Raw genomic sequence first — 20,585 nt, 5'->3', positions numbered from 1 at the left:
ATCACAATAGTCACTACACTTTAAAAGTATTTCATTGGCTGTAAAGTGTATTGGGACATCCTGAGGTCATGAAGATGCCGTACAAATAAATGCAAATTTTATTGTCCATCTTCAACAATCCATGGGCTTTTAAAATCCAAGCTCAGCACTGTTTAATTTGATTTATCTCATCTTTGCTAATCGTTTCAACCTTGTTGGTGTCATGCCTTTTGGGTCTTGTGTCTTATTTGTTGAAGGTACTTGATGAGAGATTAATGAGTATCAATGGCACAGATCAGACTCAAGGCACTCTGCTCAGTTCCCAGTCTGAGCCATGTGTAGCGGAATATTGTTGATTATGAGCCATGGCCTCTCCCATCAAGAAAGAAACTTGCACCAGGTAGTGCTGAATGCCTCTGACAGCTGCTAACATTTATGTGCATCAGGCCAAACAACAAAGGGCACAATGGATAAAAGTTACCTTCAGAATTATGGAGTTATGGAGCAAAATAGTCCCAAGCTTGCATTGGTTTTGGAAACCCTATTCACAAGATGCTCACCAGATCCTGATAGGAGTTTGTGGGAATTCCTTTGGTGTTAGCATACATATTTAATTATTTTTTAAAACTCATAATTAGTACAAACTGCATCCCCTTAAGGACAACTGAGTGGGGAATCATTTTTATTTTAATTATTGTTTTTCTTCTCAACACTCTTGGACCCAAGCTATGAAAGACCGTAGATACATTGCATTTTGGGCATGGTGCTAGGGTTAGCAGTCAGGTCTGGAGAATCATTCCATCTGCACTTGACCCATCATTTGCAGATCATTGTGAGCATCACTGTGAAACAGGTTCCAGGCAATGTGTGAATGCACCCTAAACTACAAAAAAAAGCAACATTTTCAAGATAAATAATTATTGAACACAGTTGGATGCTCAAACTGCCCCTGGCTATTATTTTAGTAGTTGACTGCAAAGATATACTGTCCAATTTTGAGGTGAACACACTTTTATTTTGAAGCATTTGAAATTATTTTAATACAGAACATGACCACAGTGCCTATTTGCAAGGGCTCCTGTTTCTAGGTTAGCTTGTATCAACCAAAATAGCCACATTATTGCTGAGGAACAACTCGTTTCCTATCAATAACTGGCCACTTCCCTCTAACTAGAAAACACAAACAGAACTTTTTTAAGATCATGTACCTCAAGACATTCCATCTACAGCTAAAGTTCAAATATCTTAAACTTCAAAATAGTGTCAACCCAGAATAAGAAAGTGAAGATATCAGTTGTGTTCAGAATTGTGCCCTGCAAGTTAGATAGTTATGCTAATAAGGGTTTACTGATTACTTTACATATTTCTGGATTTCTTAGCCCTGGAAGCATATAGAGTTCCTCATGATATGTAATTTTACTTGTATATTTTTGTTTTTTGTTCTAATTTTTATATTAACCTGTTGAAGTGCTTTAATTTGTTAGGTTGGAAGCAGTTCACTGTGGTTGCTACCCATTGTGTCCTAAAGCCTTAGCTTATCCGGAGATCTTTCCAGGTAAATTACTTGCATTAACATATATGAACGTATGAAATTGACAGGCTTGAAAGACACAACTATTCCACTGAGCTTGCCCCACACCATGATGGCTGGAGCACCATGACTAAACATTTCTTCCCTCCTCTCAGACCCACTGCCCTAACCACAGCCATGTAACCTTTTGGGAGAGCCAAAAAAGCAGAGAAAAAACACTAAAGCTGACAACAACAACTTGCATCCTTAACTTACTAAACTGTCCCAAGGCATTTGACAGAAGCGTTATCAAAACATTTGACACCGAGGCGCATGAGATATTAGGGCATCTGTCAAAAGTTTGGACAAGAGTAGGTTTTTAGGAGTAATATAAAGCAGAAGAGAGAGGTAGAAAGATGGAGAGTTATGAGAGGGAATTCCAGACCTTAGGGACTAAGCAGCTGAGAGCATGGCCATCAACGGTTGAGTGATTAGAATCAGAGAAGTGCACGAGGCCAGAATTGGAGTCCAGAGATCTCAGAGAGTTTTAGGGCTGGAGGAGGTACAGAGATAGAAGAGGGCAAAGTCAAGGATTTGAAAACAGGGATGAAAATTTTAAACTGAGACATTGCTAGGCTGGGAACCAATGTAAGTCAGCAAGCACAGGGTTGAAGCATGAATGTGTAACAGAAAAAAAATAGTCTTGAAAATCCTCTACGGTTCCCTCAGGCATTCAAATCTAGTCCAAGTGATTACATGGATTGAGTGCTATCTGTAAAGGCTCTTACCTCCTAAATGATGTGATCCCTGCCCCAGTCAAGTTCCAGGCCATTTTAAGTTGTATAGAGTCATCACCCACCACACTAGCTGCAATGTAATCTCGAGGCTCAGTTTCAAATAGAAATTGTGACCACAAAGCATGTTTTACAGAGCTAGATATATGTATTGAAATTTTTTTTAGAAAAATTGTCAGTAAAGGAAGTAAAAAGAATATGAAATCTGTATAAATGTTGCAAAGCTGGGAACTTGAGGAATCCTTGTTTTATAAAGCAAATATTGAACTAAATTAAGCTAATAAAGGGCTAACAAAAAGTACTGTGCTGAGTGAAACAATTTTTCCTTTCAGTGGGTAAATTTTGATCATCAGGACAGCACCTAGAGTCCAAAGAACCTGCCAGTTATCCATTTCACATCTTAGTTTGTGTAATCAGCAAACCATAATTACCTATTAGGAACAAAACCTTAAAATGTAATCATTTTCAAATCTTTTCTTATAAATATCTACTCTATTGAATGTACCAATGTATATAGTTCCTCTTATAGGAAAAATGTTTGACCTGTAAAATTAATGATTGTATGAAAGAGATAATTTAGAATTTCACAGGATCTATAGCACAGAAAAACACCAATCAGCCCAATTATAAAAATATAAAAATTCTGTTGTTGTTTATGCTCCACACAAGCCTCTAACCCTACTTCACCTAAGTCTTATCTGCATATCCTATTCCTTTCCGTGTCATGTAGTTATTTGACTTCCCCTTACAGGCATCTATGCTATGTCATACTCCATGTGGTAGCAAATTCCACATTCTAAACACTCTCTGGTTAAAGAAGCTTCTGCTTCATTCTTTATTGGATTTATTAAATACTTTGTTGGATTTATTGCATTCTTTATTGAATTTATATTTTAGAAAGAATTTTGTCGTGTGCGAGGATATTGTTTAAGCAGTTTTTCTTTTGTAAAAACCTGTAACATTCCTTATCCCTATGTAGAATGGGCTATTGTATAAAAGGAAAAAAAAATACTGTTTTACCAGTGAGTTAGATATTGCCAGAGTCTTCTACCTAGTTTCTATTGGCAAGTTGGTGCTGGATTTAATCCAATGTATACTGTGCTGCAACACAAGCTTGGTGGTATAACACTGCCAAATTGTGCACTCCAGTCTTCACCACAAAACCCTCATCCCTTTAAGAACCTAGTTTGATGCCAGCATGAATTCAGAGGCACAACAGCAAACTATGGCCAAACTCCAAGCCAGGATCTTTATTCCCAAGATACTTTTTTGCTTGGCATTTTGAGGCACCAGTGAGTTGATGTCTGTTTTGAAGATGTCACCTTACTAAGGCCTGCCCAGCACACACAGTGCAGAGACCTCTGTTTTGCTTTTTGGAGACATGGGCTGTAAAATTTATTGGAGCTGCTCCTGTTCCACCAGTATTACATTGCTGTATGTGAAATAATGGTGGCTGAGTGAGAACAATTCCAGGAAATTGCCCATCCCTGGTTTTGACAGAACCTTCACAAGGTGTGGCACAGTGGTAGAATTCTATGTAAATTGAGAGGTAACACGAGAACAAATGAAGGATGCAATTTGAAATACTGATTGAACCTATACTATCTTTTGAAGCTAGTGTTTGACCTATAAAACAAAGCTTTATTTTCTAGCAGGAGTATGGATTCTCACCAAGGGGTTAGCACTGCAAATTGCATTATATGTACACTCTCCTTCCATAACATCCATCTTACTGTACCTAATACCAGAGCTATGTTCTGTTTGTTCGCTTCAGATTCCCATAGAAAGCTGAACAGTATGTAGTGCTAATCAGTAAAATGACTTAATGTTTGCATACATTCTCTGAGGCTTGTTTCACAAAAACTTCCATCTGATTTACTTACAGATGTGTACCTCTACTCTACACCTGAACAGCTGTTTAAAAGGCTTCAGAATTTCTGCAAAAGACCAGATCTTGCAAGAAGGAGGGTTATTCAGGTAGTTTATTTAATTAACAGAAAAAAAACCTAGACAACCATTTGTTTTTCAAAAGTTGCATTTACAAGGTGCTGCCATTTACATTACAGGCTGAATTACCAAGCAATGAACATCTGAGTTGGTCCTTCTTTATTTTGTAATCGCATAAATTAGAACTGAGCCAAACATTTACACTGTCAAAAACTGCCACTATTCAAAAAAATATTGTGTTTATTTAACATTGCTAAGTTAATTCAAAAAATTAAACCAGCTCAAAACTTGAAAAGAAGGAGGGTTTAGATACTATGCTTTCAGTTTATTTAGATTAGGATGAACAGGAAAACCAACACTTCTAGTGCTACATGAACAGGAATTGGCTGGTTCCACATTAACGACAACAAATGTTGAGGCACTGCTGTGTTTAGAATGGTTTGAACTTGCATGGTGTGTGAAATGAAAACCCAATTTGTTCCTATTGTTGGTTCTCAAATCCATTAAACAATTTCAAGGGTTTTTTTTAAAATGGTTGTGAACACACCCATCTCCTTTCAGATGTTTAGCTAACCTAAGACTAAGCCAAACTTATTAGGGAAACAAAACAGATAGCAGGTTAACTTTTAAATGGGTCAATTGTCTTGCCATATTTGAAAGTTAGGCTCAGTAAAAATAACTTACCATGTTGGACCCAATGGCAAATGGCAAGAAATTTGAGGGGTATCCCTCTAGTTCATTCCCTCTTTTTTTTTGAAGTGCGTGGGTGATTTATTTATGTGCACGGTCCCTTTAAGTTTTTTGTGCAATAGTGCACAGGTGATAGCTTAAAAGGACCAACTTGTGCATGGCCTGTTTGGGACTTTTGTGTTGTCATGCAGCTTACAGGGAACGTTGTGTGTCTGTAAAATTCAGGAAAAACATTTTTTTTCAAATTTTAATGCCAATAATGATTTGTTCTTGAAAACAATCAATGGCCATTAGCAATTAAAGGCACAGTCAATACCAAAATTCTAAGTAGACCCTGTAGAAATCTTGCATATTGCACAGCAAATGCAATAATGTCCTTTAGGGAGGGAAATCTGCCATCCTTACCTGGTCTGGCTTACATATGACTCCAGACCCACAGCAATGTGGTTGACTCTTAACTGTCCTCTGAAATGGTGTGGCAAGCCACTCAGTTCAAGGGCAACTAGGGATGGGCAACAAATGCTGGCTTCATCAGCAATGCCCACATCCCATGAAAGAATAAAAATAATCAGAGCAAAATAAAATTTCAGCATCAATGATGTATACTTTCCAAAAAATATATATTTTCCTCCAAAAATAAAGGTATACAGCAGGTTAAACAAGGAATGAACAAATTAAAGAGCGAACCTTCGTTCAGATGGTAGATGGACATATTCATATGGTGATATGCAGAGCCTTTAGATTTCTGCAATGCTTTAGAAATGGAAGAGTTCTATCAGAATTATTTTGATGAATATAATCAGGGTAAAAATGTGTAGCGAAATATTTTTAAATGCAATCAACTAATGTTTGTATAAAAGGATACTTGCATGCAGGATAGCATGTAGGCCTTGTAGATACCTTTCAAGGATTACGTAAATTATGCCTGAAGGTTATATGCATAAGGATAATAAGGATAATAAGTAAATTTACAGTATCAGAATTGTTTGTGTGTTGTTACAACTGTAAGCATACATTGCTTCCATTATTCTGAAGAATCGTATGGAATTTTTAAAACCTAATTCTTTCATGGGATGTGGGTGTCATTGACAAGGCCAGCATTTGTTACCTATGCCCAACTGCCCTTGAACTGAGTGGCTTGCTAGGCCATTTCAGAGGGTAGCTAAGAGCCAACCACATTACTGTGGATCTGGTGTCACATGTATGTCAGACCAGATAAGGATGGCAGATTTCCTTACCTAAAGAATATTAGTGAACCAGAGGGTTTTTACAACAATTGTTAGTTTATGGTCACTATTACTGAGACTAGCTTTCAATTTCAGATGTTACTAATTGAATTAAAATTCCAGCAGCTGCCGTGGCAAACCATCAGCCAGGGCCTATGGTTTACTGGTCCAGTGACATTGCCACTAAACTACCGTCGCCCCTGAATTCTTTGGGCAGAACTTTCCCCACCGTCGGGGGGGAGGTTCAGGAGCGGGCGTGCACAGGCGCGCCTCCAATCGGCGCTCCCCATTGGGGGATCACTGCCATTTTACGTGGGCGGGCCAAGTAAGGCCCGCTCAGCGTGATGTTCGCCAGGAAGCGCTATGTGCTCCCTGTGTGGGCGGGGGGGGTGGATTCCCTAAACCAAGAGTGCGCTCTTTCGCGCATGCACGCAAAAGAGCGCACTCATCTCCCTGAGGCTAAGTGCTGCCTCAGGGAGATCGACGCCAAATTCAAAGATGTTAAATATAGAAAAATAAAATTTCCCCGACACGTCCCCTCATGTGACAGTGTCACATGAGTTGGGACATGTCCATCACTTTTAGCTAAACTTTTATAAAATTTTTGAAAACCTACATGAAACCTCTTCCTTTCCGTGGATGAGGTTTCATGCTTTTTCTGAAGCCCGCCAGGGCTCCCGGCCTGCCCGCCAACCTTAAGGCTGGACGGGCAGGCCCTTTACCTAGTGCAATTAGTTTTTAAATGGCCTCAATTGGCCATTGACAGGTCAGCGAGCACACAGCTGATTCAGCTGCGCCCCCGCCGACCTGAAAGTTGAAATGACACGGGGTGACGTCGGGAGTTCCGCCTGACATCATCCCGTGTCATTTTACGTGTCCACATGCGGGTCCCGCCCCCCCGCACGCCGACCGGGAAATCCTGCCCTCTGAGTTTTTACTGTATTTATAAGATATAATAGAGTTCCATAAAACAATTCCAAAATCCAACTGGATTCCCAATGGGAAGCATGTGCTTCTTGGCAAAAGTCAAACCGTAACCTGAAATGCCAAGGCAGCTGGAAACTTAAGCTGCAGTGCTTTTCTGAATATCATTTGGTATTTTATTAACTAAAACAACGTACGGTAGCATTAATTTATTAATAGCTTTTTACTGGACCAGTTTACATCGCTGTAATTTTAGTAGCTATTTGAATGAAACTTTAACATAAAAAGAATCCCATTAATTTAACTCTGCAAAATGGTAAACCTTGTCAATTAGGTCAAAAATGTGCAAAACAAAAACTCAATTTAACACACAATTTCAAAGTCATTATCTTTCAATGTCTATTAACTTGGCAATGGTTCAGATGCCAGCTCATAATACTTCAGAATGCTGAGTGCACAGTTCTTCTGTTCCTCATCATTCCTGCACACTGCATACTGCACATTCTTCTGGTTAGGTCTGAGCTTTAAAGGGAAACTGTTGCCAACTCTCCAAATGCATCCAGTATTTGAACCTTTTCTAATTCAATAATGTGTGCTCTTACATTTTTGCAGTTGTTACTTCCCTGAATGAATGAGAGGTCAATTGTCTCTTAGAACGTTTCCAAGAATAGGTGCCCCCTCTCTTTATCTGTAGGCCATTTTAGGGAATGTTAAATTCTGGCAGTGAAACGTAAATGTGATTAACAAGAATGTCACCGTGTAGTTATTATGGCCTGGAAACACTTTCAAGCAGTGAGTGACTAGAGGTTAATGATATGGGGATTGGGTGGTGCAGTGGGAAAGCATACTGTACTTTCATCTCTGGGTCATGGATTTGAATCAAACCCAGATTGATGGGATGAAAGTCCCTCTAAATAGTTCCTATGTAATTTCAGTTCAGGCAGTTTTAACACAAACCTTAGTGAACATTAGCTAGCAGCACAAAACTACAAAAAGTTTGAAACAAAAGTTTGCAAAGGATCACACTGCTGGGCCATGACTCATGTTTAGGGTGCTATGTTCTGTTTGCCTCTGATGTCATTGTAAATAACAGTGGAACCTATTTTATATTGTGGGAAACTCACTGTCTAGATTCACACTTGAAGAATGGCCACATGAGCTTTAGGAAAGGAGTGATAGCGAATGCGTGAGGAAAAGAAAAAAAACTGATGTTGCAAACACTCTATTAGTAATGGCTATGGGCTAGAGATATCTCCTAAAATTCCACCTAGAAATTTTGTCATTTATTTGTACTGTCAAGTTTCCAAATTTGCCCAATCACAGAAACCTGATAAGAATTAGGAAATACTTCAAATTATTAACTCTTTAAGCCCTATCCTGCTAAATGCAGATTTCCAATGTGTATTCAATTTGTTTTTCAGCCAGTGATGGTGAATAAAAAAAATTAAAAGGTAAACAAACATAGATGAGAAAAACAATATCACTTGGCCAGACTTACAATCATATGTTGCCCAATGTATTCCCTGTAATGTGTAAAGCAAATGGTTGCTGACATGCCGAAAGTCAATTTGGCACACTTATGGTATTTTTAAAAATTCATAATTCTTGCAATGAAATGGAAATTAGCTTTTTGGGGAAACTAACACCAAGTCTAAAACCAAACGCAAAGTAGTGCCTTTGATTCGAAGGTGGTTCCCTGACCACCATAGCCTCAATAGAACAGAAAGTTCCTGTAATCTGAGTGCCGCAACAATGAAGGCAACTTGATCTACTGGTAGCAGCCTTTCCCCTGGATTAGTGGGTTCAAGCTCTACAGCAGAGGCCGAATTTTAACAACTGGATCCACCCACAGCAGAGGAGGCTGGTAGCGGATTGGAAACCCGAAAGGTCATGGAGCAGATTTTGCTGTGGCTCTTCAACTTGAGTGTGGCATTAACATCCCACGTCAAGGTTTCCCAACCAATCAGAGCAACTGTGTGGACGTAATGCCGACTCGCACCTGACTGTTCAAGCCCTGGGATTTAAAGCGACCCTGGCAAAATAATGGATTATTTTTACAGTTGTCAGGAGAGAGTCAACATCGTACTGATAGAGTCTCAACATGGGAAGGGTGCCAACACCATCCCCCTCCTCCCCACACTCACCCTCTTGGAGGCATCCCTGGAGATCAGGCTATGGGCTATAAGGGCCAGTTCAGCTGAGAAATAGTGCAATATTGGAGCTAGTGTAAAAGGACAAAGACTCCTCAGATAATGCTCTAAGCTAATGCGCACCAGCTCAGATACAACACTTCAGAGGGGCCTCCAGGACTGGTAGTTAGGTTGTCACATAGTGAGCCACACACCACAAGAAAACAGGCATAGGTGTTGGAGAGAGAGACAGCATTGGAATGTCCCCAACGGAGGGTACAGGACCCTCCAAGCTTTGTTCAGCTGGATGCAGATGCTGGGCTTAGAGACCATCAATAATGGGACAATTCTGGAGCAATAGCAGAAAGTGCGTGAGGCTCTGTCAGAGGTCCTGTACACCACTGGAGAGAGATTGGAGGAGTCTGTCTCTAGCGTAAGTGCCATGATGCCTCGGGCCTTTACACCGGTGTCCGCCTTCATAGGAAAGGTGGCCTCCTGCATGGAACAACAGACATGGAAGCTCACGGGCTGCATGCTGGCCTGCATACTCCGTCTGCCAGCTTAAATAGTGTGGGCGAAACCTTTACCGTGTCCATTCAGCACCTCACAGAAGTGCAGCAAAGTATTCATTGACTTTTGTATAATAGGAAGTGCAGGCGGGAAAATGACAAAAGGGCACATGGAAATTGGGAATCAGTTCATGGTGCTCCCAATGCTCCCTCCTTGCCCCTTCCACCCTCAGTTAGAGCACCACATGCTAACCCCTACCCCAATGGCAGAGTCTTAAATGAGCCCCAAAACCTAGAGGGTGTCAGCCACGAGTATCTGAACAGTAGCTGGGGAACCAGCAGCCTGCCTCTAGCTCTGACTTGCACCATGTAATAGGAAAAGGAAGAGAAAGACTGTCATTTCACAAGGGAAATCACATGGTTGTTAGATTGTCACTTTTACTGTCAATATTTATGTAGCATAAACTTTATCAAACTTCCATTCATTTTCAATTAAACCTCTCACCTGTCAAGTGACCATCAGCCTTGAAGTAAATAATATGGCATGAGTGGAAAGTGAGCTTATACGTTACTGAAATATGGCAGGATGATTGAGTGTGGGAATGTTTTGTGTAGGGTGGCTTGGGACTCGGTGTTCAGTGGGCACAGCCTCGTTATGGCTGCACAATCTCAGGTTGGCTGAACCATGCTTGCATCAGTCTGTCCTGGACATGCTGGCAGCTAGTTGAACAGCTGTAGAGACTTCGGCAAGATCAGGCTCCTCCTCCTCCTGTTGTCTCTTCCCTTCCTCCTCCTTGTCCTTTTCTAAAGATGCAGATTGGTTGTTACCTTCCTTGTCCTGCAACTCCAGTTTTCTATACTAAGTTATGCAAGGTGCACCAGACCACTATCATTCATGACACTCTTGCTGCTGCATACTTAACCCCATATCTATCCTGAATCTCATCTTCAGCAACCTAATAATTTGCTCAGTGACCACTCTTGTGCTCATGTGGCTTCAGTTGTACGTTTCCTGCGCATCAATAGTGGGAATCCTCATAGGTGTAATCAACTACATCCTTAGAGGGTAGACCTTGTTTCCAAAGAAACATCCGCTCTCTCTGTTTGGAAGTGCGAAGATCTGTAGTAGACTTGCCTGGTGCAGAATGTGAGCGTCATGGCAACTTTCTGGGTATCTTGGATAGATGTACATGATAATCTCCTGGTGGTTACATGCCATCTGAACATTAATGGATTTGAATCCTTTTCAAATGGCGAGTCCTGCTGGTTGATCTAAGGGCGGCTTGATTGCCGCATGGGTGTAACCTGTGACTCCCTGTAATTCAGCCAGAGTAGCATATCAGGAGGCCCTCTCATTCTGGCAGACGTCATCAGTAGCAGAGTGGACGTAATTGTCAACCCAGGCAAATATGGCATTAGTTCACCTGAGGAATGCACCTGTGCACAGGAGATTGCAATATCCTGCAGATTTCATTAACAGATTCCTGGAAGGGGCTGGAGGCGAAATGGCGAACTTGACACTGGTAATATATGCCCAGCTGGTCCGCTCAGAAGGAGGTATTGTTCTCGGAGGCTGAAGATGTCAGCAGTGACCAAAGTCTGAACTTCCTGAGGCACTCATTCTCAGCTATGTCCAGAAACCTGATCTTCTGTCTCTAATACCCTGTGTTAATGATATCACCTCTTGCGAGCTGGAGAACTGTGTTCACCCCCTTAGTCCTGTGGAGTGGCAGGTAGCTGAGGGGAAGGCAACTGCCATTGCTGCTGCTGGTATTAATGATGCTGCTCCCCCTGTTCCTCACCAAAGGCCCAAGATAAAGCTGCATAAACAGCCTCCATGCTGCTGCAAAGGGTGACTGGGATGTTGACATCAAAGCCAAAAAGTCTAAGATAGAAGAAATGACCTCCAAAGTCTTGGAAATCACTCCCAAAGCAGTGAAAGCACACTCTTGGAACAACTTCTTTGAGAAAAGATCTTTCACATAGCTAAAGAAACAGCTATCATAGCTTGATATTTAAGGGTTTTTCAGCCTCTCAGTTAGTTAACCCCATCATTCACAGATGTGCTCTCGCCTTGTTAACCTGCTGAATTTCACACCGCCCAGGAAACCCATGCACTAGCAGTTAAAGCCAGAATCCAGGGTTAAAGGTGGAATCAGTTTACTTTTTGCAATCTTATATCTCAGATCGGCTGGTTTCATAACGTTTTCCTGGGTGCTTAGAAATGCACAACAGTTAAATACGGATGTCATCAGATTCCCGCTGAGTTCCCAAAATGCCAACAATTTTTGCTTCTATAACCCCTCCCCAACTCCGCATACACCAACACCCACAAGTTAATTCCTCACTCTGACACCTCCATTCTCCACCCCACCCCCACAAGGAATGTAATACACAATCTAGGCTGACACTTCAGTCCAAGAGTGCTGCATTGTTGGAGCTGCTGTCTTTCAGATGAGATGTTAAGCCAAGGATCCTCCTGCCCCATTCAGGTGGACATAAAGGAACCAATGACATTATTTGAAGAGTTCCATTTCCTCAGTTAGCATCTCTAAAAGCAGATTATCTAGTCATTTCTCTGTTTGTGAGCTTTATTGTACACAAATTGGCTGCCACGTTTGCCTACAAAATGACAGTGACTACACCTCAAAAGTAATTTGGACAATTGGCTCTGAAAAAGGCACGATGTAAATACAGTTTCTTTCTTTCTAAGTGACCATTAGTTTTTGTGATCCTAGTAAAGATGCTCACATTTTACAGTAGTGCTCTATCTTTTAAGTTTGCGGGTTTCTTGCAATTTAAATAAATGCCTTTGGATATTTTACAATGTTAATGGCACTATATGATTGCAAGTTATTAACAAGTGAACAAGTAAAATGGGCATGACCATTCTAAATGCAGTCCACAGTAGATTCATACAGGGCATCTGATTGCCCAATATTCAGCGCTACTGGTTATTAAATTGTCAATCTTGATCAGAGAGATGGTAAAGATAGTGGAGGAAATGGCAATGTCACAATGTTGCAGTAGGGCTTCTGCTCAGTTTGATTGGGAACTTTACCATGGTGTACCTGTCAAGAGAATACTTCATGCTAACTCACAAAAGTAGAAAAATATTCCATTCCTTAGTATTAACAGAAAAAACTCACAATGTATATTGCCATCAAAGTATTTACTGAAGTTGAAGTTCTGATAAGTGTTTGAAGCCAAAGGGCAAGAGTAAAAGAATTATCAACTATAATTCTCTGCTTGTAGGAGCTAAAGGTTTTTACCTTGGCATTAAAGTTAGAGAATTTGATGATGTAATGATATCCTTGGGGTTTGAGCATTATTATTTATAAATTGGTCAATATTTTAACACTGTCAATCTCCAAAATGGTCAAATTTGTGTATTGTTGGTCTTTGAAACACTGGATAGTGTGAAATGTTATTAAAGGACGGATACTTAAACTGTAGCCAAAGGGTAAAATAAATACTGACTGACATTTGCTAGATAGAAACGTTAAAGTGTTGTCCCTTGGAGTTTAAGTAACCTGTGCATGCAATAATACATCCTGCATGTCCTTTATAGCCCTTTTGGCAATATTTAAAACTCAGTGAAAGCTGAACTTTGTCTTTTCCTCACCATCTTGCTTTTTCCCCTTTCGTGATTTTCTCTCCCTCTCTCTTCAGATACATAATTGCTTACACATTCCTGTTAATTACCCTAAGATTTTAATCATTCAGTCAAATTTGGCCTGCATAGAATCCAATTCTATTTTCACAGCAGCACTAAGGACAATGACAAGGTGCCAAAAAATACATTGAGAAGTTTGCTTTGTATCTTATTTGATTTTTTCTCTTCCCTCTCATTTTATTTCATTTTAGCACCACAAACCAACAAAATTGGTACTTAAATTTATGCCAGGAAACTAAAGCCAAGGTCTTATTATCTCATTGAATATCTGTTGAAAAGATGCTTGACTTTACATGTCCCATGCAAGATTCCCAAAGGTACAACAGAAATTTTATTTCAGCAATGATATAGTCCTACAATACTCATTGTTTGGTCCAATGCATGATCGGGCTTATTGTAGAATGCAACTCAGTTCATGCTGTTTAATGTTATCCTTCATCTCAGCACTGTGGATGACACATTTACAAAAGAAACAGATCCCCCAAGGCATCATCATTAGCTTTGCTGTTAGAAAGGGGATGGGGGAGGAGTTGTGGACATGATAGTGGAGGAAGTGGAAAAGAAGTTGACAAGGGATCTTCCCAAAGACAAGTAAGGTACTTTTTTAATTGGTCCCTAGAAAATAAATAGTATTGTGCTTCCCAACTGCAAGCAGATAAATAAATAATGTCCAGCTCACATACCATGCATGCATAAATTAATTTCTATATCTGTATGAGGAGCAGCTCTTTACCTTTGAGCCAGGTATTTTGTGCTGTGACCACAATATGGACCAGGAATGGTTGCTTCAGTTAAAGAGGCTACACGCAGTGGAGGTTGTCTTTGAGTTCCATCTTGTATTTAAGATTTCACTTTGTGGTTAAATGTCAATTTCTGCAGAAACTGCTGAAATGCAAAATTTGAAACACATCTAAAATCAGCTCAGATCTTCAAGGGCCCTTCACCTTCACGGCTGGTAAAAGGTCAAGCCAAAGTCTCTATCTTCCCCAGTGAGTTACCAGCAGAACTTTGGAAAAACAGGATTTTATTGTCCATTGTTTAAACTTTCCATAGCAATGAGAATATAAAATATGTCAGACTTTGGATCAATCTTAATATTTGCATGTTTCCTTTGTTACCAAACAACTCTGCAGCAATAAGTTTCAATTTTAACTCGGGTGGGGATTGGGAGGTGAGTAGGCAGGCCAAGGAGGCTGGCAAGCTTGAGGCTTGGGACATTTTAACTTCTGGGCCTCATCAGTTTGCCATTGGGAGGAGCGCAATGTCAGGGAGCAGGAGACCAGTGCTATAGACTGAAGAAATAGTCCCTGACACATGAAATCGATCACAAGGTGGGCATGGGTCAGCGGAGGCCTGAACTACCCTAGCCCCACAAGAAAAGTGAAAAGAAATGAAGCGGCTTATCTACTTGGGCCTCTTCTGGCCCCATATCCTCTTCCTGTCAGAAAAACCACAATTACTTCCCTGCCTAGGACCTTGGTTAAAATGGCAGTCAGGTTCCAATGAAGTCAATAGAGTCCAACCTGCATATTTACAGAAGGACCTCAACAATTTCTGGCAGGTGTCTGCCTGCTCAGAAAAGCAGAACAAAATTGCAACCTGCATGATCAGTGGGTGAGTCCCACATTCAATTTTAACTAACTGTGCTTGCAGTTTATGCTGGGCACACAAGGTTGAAATTGCTCTTTACTGTGTTTAAGGAGAACCTTTTGATAAAAACATTTTAAATTTAGGGCTTTTATTTGAAGGCCCATTACTTGTTGACATGAATACTCGTTTTATATATAAGCATTAATGAAAGGACTGCATCTAAGGAAAGGATTTGTTACAGAATATAAGGATTCCACTTTTGAAACGTTGGCATTGTTTGAATTTTAATTTACCTCACATGAAATGCGCTGTAAATAACACTTTGAATACAGAAACCTACAAGTCTTTCAGGGAAAATTGTTTTTGGAGTTTCATTTTTAGTGATTTTTCATTACTAAGCCAGATTGGTGGGAGACAGGGTTAGCAAACAGCATGCCCAGGCTCTCCCCAAATGAATAGTCTTACTGTCCATCAGAAATATCCCTGGAAGTTGTACAGCCTGGGAACTGTAACCAGCTGGCTTGAATTTTATGCACCCAAAAACTACAGACTCATAACTTCTCACATAGACGAAGGCGGCCAATGAAAAAGATTTTACAGGCATTTCAAATACAGGAAATGCTTGTATAATTAAGTTTTATAAGAAAATATTATATTTGGAATCTTATTTCCTTTGTGGGAAAATCAAGATGGCAACAAAAAGAATTTAAAATAATACATGGGACAGTTTCACGATCTGGCTTTCTGCTGTACTTTATTGGTGGAATTTGATTAATGTTCATGCTTGATTATTTATTATTCAAGAATGATTCATTTTTCTCAGATGTCCTCACTTGGAACTTTATCCATGTATTTTCCTCACTTCAGATTCATATGTTCTTTGTATCTCCATCTATTTGTTGCTGATGCATCAATGTGAAATTTAAACCAATTAGGTTCATAATAAGTGTGAGATACTTGCGTTATGACACAGGAAGCATGAAAAACAAAAATACATTTTATATATATATATATTACACACACACACACACATATATATGTATATATATATATATATATACACTAGTTCATTCCCTGTGACATTACTCATGAGCAGTGAAAGGAGATGGGTATTCTATAAGAAGGGAGATCTTCTGCAGCAATCTTCATGATAAATGAAAAGATAAATTCATGAAAAGAGTGCTGAGTAAGTATTTGGGAGGCATGTTAGATTAAGTAAGAGGTTTGGTGAAGTGAATAGATGAAGGGAGTAATAAGTAGTTGGGGATAGAAAATAATGAAGATTTGGGGGTTCTATTATGTACTGAAGGAATAAGGCTCAAGGTACAGGAATAGTGAAGGACAGTGAATCAGCCAAAGGTAGTAGAAAGCATTAGTGGCAAAGATTAGTATTGGGATATCGAATATTAGGAGCAGAGGCATGGGGTGGTGAGCATTTGGGGATGTGTTGAATATGGAGGTCCTGAATGGTTGAAGATGCGTAATGGAGCCAGCGGGTAACTGAAGATGTGAATGAGCAGTGTGAAGAGTGAGCAATAGGAAAAGTGAATAACTAGGAGTTGTACAATCGGCATTGGGGATAGTATGATTGTAGAGTGGGGGAAACAGAGATTTTTGCTCCAGCAGTGTCCTTGGATACCTGACTATGATAACTGTGATAAATTAATTCCATTTTCTAACTATTAACAAAACACATGTTAATGGTAGCCTTTGTATTTGCTTGGAATCTTTCAATATTCTATTAAAAAAAAGACTTGCATTCATATGGAGCCTTTCATGACGTCTTAAAGTGCTTTAAGCCAATCAAGTGCTTCTGATGTGTTGAAACTGTTGTAATGCAGAAAATGGGGCAACCAATTTGCACACAGCAAACTCGCACAAAAGCAATGGATAATCTGTTTTTGTGATGTTGATTGAGGGATAAATATTGGCCAGGAAACTGGGTATAATTCCCCTGCTCTTCTTCAAAATATTGTCGTGGGATCTTACCTTGGTTTACCGTTCTTCTGAAAGACAGCAACTCTGACAATGGAGCACTTGCTCAATACTGCATTAGAGAATCAGCTTTTGATTTTTGTGATCAAGCCCAGGAGTGGGATTTGAACTTTTTGAATCTGAACTGGAATCTTCTGATTCAGAGGCAAGAGTGTTACCCACTGAGCCAAAGCTGGTATTTATTCCAAAAGATAACTACGGATGAGGGCCATTCAGTCCGTCCAGCTCAATCTTTCATAGAAACTTAGAATTCTTCCCATCACAGCAACTGACTGCATTGTGAACAACTTGGGAGTATTTGCTTCCACTGTTCTACTCAGATTACCTTCCCTGGTATTAACTATTCTTTGCTTAAAGAAATGCTTCCAGATATCTGTAATTATTTTTGGAAAAGAAATGGATGAGGAAAATGTTGGTTAGTATCTACCTCCCTAGGTAGTATTCTGGCAGGTTATATCCTCCACTCTGTTATGACCCTGCTGCAACCCTGGCACACCTTCCCGGCAAGGATCATTTGGTGGGTGGGATGGACGTCTGGCAAGATTGCCATCACAAATTGGAGTGTGGCATTGAAGAAAGGGATATTTCTATGGGTGTAGCAAGATCAGAAGAGATGGTAGTGATGTTAAAAGAGCAAAATCATTCTGAAGACTGGAAGCAAGGTTCCACTGGATGACTCAGCCACGACCAAGGCTCCACTGGTTGACTCAGCCAAGACCAGGATCTTGGATATCTAATTGAAGGGTTGAAATGGAGAGAGAGAGAGAAGGCCGCTACAAGGAATGCCACCCATGCTTTCTGAGTTGTAAGTTGTAATAACGTGCAGATGCTGGGACTATGTGCTTGATATGCAAGCCTTGCGTGTCTTCCCACCTTCCCCCTTCTCCCCACCAGCCCCCCATCACCCCCCGCCCCCATCAAAAATACGTTGGCTAGAGAAGAAAAAGCCAGCAACAAATCTGTGGTGATGGGGTTGGGGAGGGGTGGGGGAGATGGATGGTTTGCAACACATATCATAGCTCAGTGTCATAAAATTTCTGTCCCTTTGAGGTAAATGTTGAACCGTCGATAACATTTAAATCTTAAACTTCATTCTGCGGTTTGTTTTCAGCTAATTCAGAAAGGCACTCAATAGCCTTTTACACCATGAAGAGGTATACCAGAATTCCACTAATGCTTGGTCGAATTTTTTGTACATGTTCAGATGCCCTATGTAAATGAAACCAACAGAGTGAATGATAGCTCTGGAAATCAATATCAATTTCAAGTTTTTGAGTTGTCAGAGATTCTGTAGATTTTAAGTTTAAATTGTAAATTCAATTTTGTATTGTCCTCATTTTGTTATGTATTTTAGTTTGGACATTCAGAAAGGTTAAAGAGAAAAAAAATGGTGACTGGATTTTAAAAAAGGTCTTGAGCAATTTTATTTGTTGAATGTTATACTTGGGTAGATTTCCATGAGTCTGCATTGTTCCAAAAAGTATGACACAAAAGTATAATGCTGAAATGTGATGCAAGAAATGCTTCAGCAGAGCGTTGCATTGATATCAAGATAGATTACATGTTTGGAGGTTTAGATCAGCTTTTAGAAATTGGTTTCCTGTCATAAACACCAAATATATGATCTCGGTTGAGAAAATTCATGTTGGTTGATCTGGTGATTTTGATGATCAGGTAGAAATTTTTGAAGGCATCTTTTCCTTGGGTACCCATGATTGAAAATACAATTGGTTGGGCTACACGAAAAGAAATCAAGACCCATATTGTATCATTTTATATTTTGCCATTTACACAACTATAAGATTTGGGTTGGATGCTTGGTAAATTATGATACAGAAAAGAAACTAACTGTTTCAAAACTAATCTGACTGTTTTTATTTTTTTCAGAAATATGTAGTGAATAAACAGATTGCTTGGTATTTATTACTAAGCTGATGATATCTTAAAATGTGTGAATAAAATTCAAGTAGTTTATGAACTCCAAATTTTATGATGCGTCACACTCCTGAACACATTTCTAGCTATTTTTATTCTATATTTGATGCATTCCTCCATTAATTTTCTGATTCAGAGCATTTCTTTTGGACCTCAGATCTGCCATTACCACAGGCACTTGTTTCTAAATTCAACCTTAAGGCTTTTATGGCTTAGAATCATGTGACAGGAAGAGCAACTCTTGACAAGATTAGGACACTGACAAGGGAGTTCTACTGGGAAATAATATTTGTGGTCCATTTGAAAGACAGGAAGAAAGTTTTAGTGAGAAATATTGGGCTGTCTTTCACTAGGTTATGTCTTTCCTTCATATATAGCATATTGGATAATAGATGGCTGGTAGCCCATTACAAGGTAGCAATTCAATCAAGTGTATCTCAAAACATTATGAATCATGAAATACTGCCTTTTTATTATTTTTATTATTTGTGATTGGCTGTGTATGGGTTAATTATTGACTTTTTTTCAGGACAATAGAGACTGTGATGCAAATGGAAGGTTAATAAAGATGATAGTGATGTGAGAACTCTATGGATATCACATATGTCATTCAAACATCATCATATATTATTCTGAGTTGAAAGAAGAGGCAAATAATAGTGGGAAATAAAATGCTGTCCTTTAAACACTCTTTTTATTCCAATTCTCCACATACTGCAGGATATGTTCTTGATATCATCGATTGGGAGAATTGAAAAGCAATAATCCTTGAGATAATTTCTAGCATTAGAGTTTCAATGTGACCTTTCATGCGCTTTAATAAAAGTCACTTTCCAGAAACCATCAATTAGTTTGACATATTTCTGATGCCCATCCACATTTATCAAGCAATTGCAACAGTTGTCTTAATGTTGTTGCTGAGCTTATCATTCAGATATCCACACCCGGTTCAAAAGTGCTGTTCTGGGTGCTAACATCATTAGATGGGCATTCTCAGTGGCTACTGATGGTTATTTCTATTACATTGATCCTTATACAAAATATGTGGTCTATTTGAAAGAAAGGAAGACACTTTTAGTGAGAAAAAATGGGCTTTCTTGCACTAGACTTTGAACACTAGGTTTTGAAATGACCAAGAAATGTCCTACATAACAAAAAAGACCAGTTCTATTTGTTTTAGATCAACATAATAGAAGCATCATTCTTTGAGGCCAATTGAAGAACATTATTGATGTTCATTTTGCTAAATGACTATTCTGCGCTTGATCAATGCCAGCATTTCGACTTGAGTATGAATTGATTAGAATTCAATTATACTTGTTATTTATCCAGTTCCATTCCATTCGAATATCCATGCCAAGATGTATAATTCAGTATATTTGAACACATGGAGCTGTCTTTCCTTTCCTGTTTGGAGTCTTAAATAGGCTTATCGGAGGGGTCTTTTGACCAACTCACTACAAAGGAAAGTAAAAGATTCGTTATTGCTGCCAGAACCACTTTGTGATGCCAGCTGAGATTCTGTTTAGAATGGACAGTATGTTGTGAATGTTCTGAGTTAGTCAATCCAGGAAAATCACAATCATCATTAACTGCAATAGTGAATGGAGGTATGATGATGAACTTTTCTTGGTTTTGGCAATGGTATTGTTGGAGTGGCACAGACGTTCCAGGAACTTAT

General features: G+C 39.5%; 1 protein-coding gene across 12 annotated transcripts in view; it reads left to right on the top strand.

The window, feature by feature from the left end:
* Positions 1 to 20,585, top strand: part of gtdc1 (glycosyltransferase-like domain containing 1) — a 423,082-nt gene that overhangs the window by 308,417 nt on the left and 94,080 nt on the right. For 9 of the 12 annotated variants that reach the window (XM_078552498.1, XM_078552506.1, XM_078552499.1 and 6 more), the window contains 2 exons: positions 1,464 to 1,534; positions 4,169 to 4,260. In XM_078552498.1, coding sequence (XP_078408624.1) covers positions 1,464 to 1,534; positions 4,169 to 4,260 — 163 coding nt within the window. Of the gene's footprint in view, positions 1 to 1,463; positions 1,535 to 4,168; positions 4,261 to 4,563; positions 4,669 to 11,515; positions 11,591 to 20,585 lie in introns of those variants that run through there. The other 3 variants (XR_013577994.1, XR_013577993.1, XM_078552503.1) reach the window with 3 other exon arrangements.

This window comes from Cetorhinus maximus, chromosome 11, assembly GCF_964194155.1.
Source record: "Cetorhinus maximus chromosome 11, sCetMax3.hap1.1, whole genome shotgun sequence".
Lineage (NCBI taxonomy): Eukaryota > Metazoa > Chordata > Chondrichthyes > Lamniformes > Cetorhinidae > Cetorhinus > Cetorhinus maximus.
This window is presented reverse-complemented; position numbering and strand designations above follow the sequence as displayed.